Raw genomic sequence first — 5,585 nt, forward strand, 5'->3', positions numbered from 1 at the left:
ATCAATACTAGCTTTATATCATAAAAACAATTCTTCTAGTCTAGTTTTGATGTTTTGGGTTGTGTCCGGTTATTCGTTCGGTTACCGGTTCGTTAAAATGCTAAATTACGCAGTTTTACTAGGTATGAAGCACCTTTTGTGACAGTTTTAATTCCCGACACTTTACTAGTTATTTTGGACACTAAAACAGCAATTCTGCAAAGTATTTTAGTGTTTAAATGCTGAATTATTGCTGAATTATGCTGAGTTTCGGGTGTCTTGTAGTGCTCATTTTAGCTTCCGGGAAGTGTATACGTTAACCCTTGTATCCACACTTGGGTTTTAATGTGTTTTTGATGTTGGACCTATTTCTAGGCCCTAAATCTACTGTATGACTGCTTTCTGCGGAAGTGCTGACACAGCGTGTCTTACAGGTGAGTTTACTAGTCTTTCTGACGCAACGCTTAATGTAATGCATAATGCAATATTTGAAGTATGAAACATGCATGAATTCATATGTAAAGCAAGTAAACACATAATGTTGACGTTTAAGCACATAATTGCAAAATAATGAATAATTAATAAAATAGTACGGAAATTACCGGTTTTGTGCCAGTTGTCACAAAGCGCCTCTTGAACGAGATCGGTTAGGTGTTCATGAACATTTACTGCGAGATTATTCTGGGGAAAATCTGTTGTACGATGATGCACAGTTTCGGCGTCGGTTTCGTATGAGCCGTCGTCTTTTCTTAAGAAAGTGCTAGTTGCAAAATTGGTTTCTCTGGAATACAAAAGTGTACTGCCACAATTCGGCAACTTACATACGGCACAGCGAGTAATGCGTGAGACGAATATTTAAGGATGTCGGTCATAAGTTGTCATGACTGCGATGAAAATTTCTGTGAAGGTATTATTATTATTATTATTATTATTATTATTATTATTATTATTATTATTATTATTATTATTATTATTATTATTATTATTATTATTATTATTATTATTATTATTGGGTTCATTTATAGTTTATTAATACTATTATATTAGGTGTTAATTTTCTTTACGGGAGGCGATATATGAGGATGCCGACCGCTACCGACGTTCCACTTTTATACGAGGCCCATCAGCGGATACTCGGATTTCCTGTGATGTTGGGTAGTCTTGATTGCACGCACTGGGAGTGGGCGGCTTGTCCAACTGCTTTAAAGGGCAACACCATCGTGGTAAGCATGAGGGTCATACCCTAATACTACAAGCGGTCGCGTCTCAAGATTTATGGATTTGGCATGCATACTTTGGCATGGCCGGTGCCAATAATGACATCTTTGTTTTACAATCTTCGGGTCTTTTCGACGATGTCATAGATGGTGTTGCACCAAATACTTCATTCTATGCAAACGATGTGGAGTATAAGTATGTGTATTATCTTGTCGACTGTATTTATCTGGAGTGGGCGACGTTGGTGAAAACTCTTTCATGTCCAGATGACGAGAAAATATTGTATTATAAGAAGAAACAAGAGTCAGAAAGAAAAGATGTCGAGCGGGCTTTCGGTGTATTAAAAAAGAGATGGTCTATCATTGCCCAACCGTCTAGGATACTTGAAAAGAGTAAAAGGAGAAACGTCATATATACGTGCATCATCTTGCATAACATGATATTAGAGAAATCGGGGAGAGCGTTTTGTGCAGAGAGTTATAATGAAGGTAACCAACCGACGAACTCACTACTCACATACGCTCAAAAAGAAGTTATCCAGGCGAGTATACGTGACAGGGACACACATCTTAAACTTTGAGTTGATCTGACCGAGCACCTATGGTTGGATCGTGAACAAGGAGGAGGAGACGAATGAAGATGTGTATTTTTAGTTTAACCTTTTAAGCATTGTATTTTTTAGTGACATTGTATTTTTTTTATTTAAATTGTGAATTTTATATTTTCTCATGTTATTTAAATTCAAATTAATATATCAAAATTAAATAATTTTAAATTTAAATTAATATATCAAAATTAAATAATGTTTAAATTTAAATAAAAAATAATAATTAGGTAATGATGATGTGGGCTTTATACCATTACATTTTTTTATTTTTTCGAACAGCATTCACTATATATTAATATAAGAAAACAGCAAGAAGCTGATACAGAACAAACTACAAAAACGAAACTACACAATCATGGAGATGTCAAACTCTACCCAATTTTTCCAGTTTAACAATACACTCCGCACCCTATTCTTGACCCACAAAAAAATATCTTCTTTGATCCTCTCCACAATTCTTCTTTAAACCATTACATGCAAGTTAAAGGGTGGAAGTTTAAAGCCCCCTATATGACAGGGCGCATACGTGGCGTTGATTTGACGTGATAAAGTCCCTAGAAGCTTTATACAGCATCCACCATCCTTAAGTATATATTATTGTAAAGAGTGTAATACGTCTTGTACACATACAAATTTCCCGCCACACTTAAATTGTAAACGTATTTTATTTCTCTTTCGTAAATTTTAAAATATAATGTTTTATAAAATTCTGAAATATACTATTAAGCTTATTTTTATCCATATTTTGATAGAAAAAACTTCGAAACCAAGCCGGCCAAATATATTATATTTTTTTAAATACCGTTTGGCTTTTATTTTACAAATTTTGATATATAATATTTTATAAAATTCTGAACATACTGTTACGACGTTTATTATTTTTGTCTACGTTTTGATATAAACGATATTAAAAACAGATTCGTATCAACACTCACAAGGTTCACCAAATATGCATTTAACACATGGCTTAAAAATATTTCAAACAAATACGTAAACTTATACCAACAAGATATGTTCTTTCTTTAGTTTAGAACATAAATCTTATCCCTACACCCAATATCTTATTTTTATACCCTTTTTATTTCTATCTCTTTATATATATTTGTATATATATAGAGTTATAGGAGAGGGGTTGTCTACGTTTTGATATAAACGATATTAAAAACAGATTCGTATCAACACTCACAAGGTTCACCAAATATACATTTAACACATGGCTTAAAAATATTTCAAACAAATACGTAAACTTATACCAACAAGATATGTTCTTTCTTTAGTTTAGAACATAAATCTTATCCCTACACCCAATATCTTATTTTTATACCCTTTTTATTTCTATCTCTTTATATATATGTGTATATATATAGAGTTATAGGAGAGGGGTGTGAGAATATTAATATTTTTTTTTTTACTTTTTACCAACTCATGCTATCTGAAGTTTAATGATTTTTTTTTTACTTTGTAACTTTATATATATGTTTTCACAACGTTTATGTTATTAGCTAGATCTCTTATCATTATAAATATTATTTTATGTTAAATACAGAATGCTTGTTGTTGATGAGAAAGAACTCTACTGGTATGTATAATAAATGAACTATTTTAATTATTTTCTCTGGGTTGCATCTCACATAGTCCCTTCTCACTTCTTACACATTCTCACTCCTTTGTCTTTTCCTGTTATTTATTTGATCTATAACAATTTTTTAATATTGTTTATTTTATTTTCACACCTCTAAAATCTTATTCCTATATCTTTTTCTTATATATACATAGATAGGGGATGGTTTAAATGAAAACCACTTTTATTGTGAAAACTCGAAAACTAACTAAAAAAAGCCTAAAAAACACACAAAAAAAAAAATTTTTTTCAATTTTTTAATAAAATTCGCTGGTTTTTATATATATAAAAAAAAAATTTCAAAAAAAAACAAATTGTGTAGTGCACATGTGTAATAATACACATGTGTAGTACACATACACATATGTAGTATTACACATGTGCACTACACAAAAAAAAAAATTTTTTTTTGAAAAATTTTTTTTATATAAAAAAACCTGTGAAATTTGGTTTGCAAAAAAAAAAAATTGTATGTTTTTTTGGCTTTTTTTAATTAGTTTTCGAGTTTTCACAATAACTAGTGGTTTTCATTTAAACCTTTCCCTTATATATAAAAAGAGAGAGAGTAAAAAGAATATGGGAATAAGATTTAGGAGTTGTGAGAATAGAATCACATATTAATGGTAAAATTGAAAAAAGGTGTTAATATTCCCACATATTGTTTAAGTAATGATAGTTTTTTAAATTACATACTCATTTCTAACTTAATCTACAAACTAAACACGTATTAGTATTCATTTTCTCTTATCAGACAACGTATTTAAGGCACAATTCATATGATGTTTATTTGTTCGTTAATAATCAAATCGTAAAAACACTCACTAAAGCAAAAAGTAACACTTGCAAAAGAAAGCATCTTATAATTTTTTAACGACCAATATTATGCTTCTACTTTACAACAATTCATTACATAAAATATCCCCTTGTCCAGGTGTGAATTTAAACATCTTTTTATGAGATATATGCCTTTACCAAATAAACAACCCCACATTAATATTAAAACATTTATAAATTGTTAACAGATAAATTTGAATGTAACATTTTATATTAAAAGAAATAATGGATTTTAATAATCTCAACTATTATCCATTGGTCGACAACGATTCTAATTTCAAAAATTCCCACTAGTAGTCCCATCTTTTCATATATTGGCCTTCAATAGGCCCTGACTAACAGAACCCTAACGCCGTTAGTCTTCGGTCGCCAGGAAAACGTTTTTGGCCGGAAAACTCAACCTTTTCGTCTCGCACCTCTTTGTAACCTTATTACGCACATTTAGGAACCTTTTCTAGCACAAAGCCCCAATTATTAAGGTCGCCGGAAAAACTTCTTTTTTGCCGGAAAACTTCTTTTTGGCCAGAAAACTCAACTTTTTAGCCGGAAAACTCAAAGTTTTTGTCCCAAACCTGTTTGTAACCATAGATCGGACCTTTAGGAACCTTTTTCCGACCAAAAACGTTTTTCCGGCGACCGGAGACTAACGACGTTAGGGATCTGTTAGTCAGGGTCTATCGAAAGCCAATATGTGAAAAGATGGAACCGCCAGTGCGAATTTTTAAACTTGGGATCGTTGTCGGCCAACAGGCAATAGTTGAAATTATTAAAATCCATTATTCCCTATTAAACATAAAAGAAATATTAGACTATGGGTGTGGAGGGACTTGGGTCGGGGGCATTGCTCGACACGTAGCGAGTGTGAGATCCACAAGGTAATATTCAAAAACAAGGGGTGTGGTGTGGTGTGGCTTCGGCTGACTTGGCCAGCTATGTAGATTTTTTTGTTTAACTATTTTAAGTTTCATTTAATTAAAATAACACACTAATTAACATAGAAGAGAAGATTACATATAATATTTAAAAAACTACTAATAAAATTAAAAAAAAAAAACTACAAAAAATAAAAAAAAGCTACACAAAATTTTAAAAAAAAATTAAAAACTTCATGATTTCTCCTACATACATCGGACTGAGCTTGGGACGAGGGTGTTCTTGCCCTTTTAGATGAGTTTGACTTGCTAGCAGGAGGGACTCTCGCCCATTTTGAAACGTACCTACATACATTCCAACAATGCATGTCCTTGAACCCGTTCTTCTTGTTCTCTCCGTATGCTAGTAAGGCATTCTTGATAAAGTCAACCTCGGTTTCATATGTAAAAAAAT

General features: G+C 31.8%; 1 protein-coding gene across 1 annotated transcript; it reads left to right on the top strand.

Annotated features, from left to right (window-relative positions):
* The first annotated feature begins 1,279 nt into the window (after positions 1-1,279).
* LOC110914009 lies at positions 1,280-1,777 on the top strand. Its single transcript, XM_022158820.1, has one exon. The coding sequence runs from the start codon at positions 1,280-1,282 to the stop codon at positions 1,775-1,777; it is 498 nt and encodes a 165-aa protein (XP_022014512.1).
* Positions 1,778-5,585: the final 3,808 nt, after the last annotated feature.

The sequence above is a fragment of the Helianthus annuus genome, chromosome 15, assembly GCF_002127325.2.
Source record: "Helianthus annuus cultivar XRQ/B chromosome 15, HanXRQr2.0-SUNRISE, whole genome shotgun sequence".
NCBI classification, from domain to species: domain Eukaryota; kingdom Viridiplantae; phylum Streptophyta; class Magnoliopsida; order Asterales; family Asteraceae; genus Helianthus; species Helianthus annuus.

Excerpts from the sequence above, each read along its gene's own strand:
- LOC110914009 (XM_022158820.1), top strand. The coding sequence starts at position 1,280 with ATGGCCGGTGCCAATAATGACATCTTTGTTTTACAATCTTCGGGTCTT.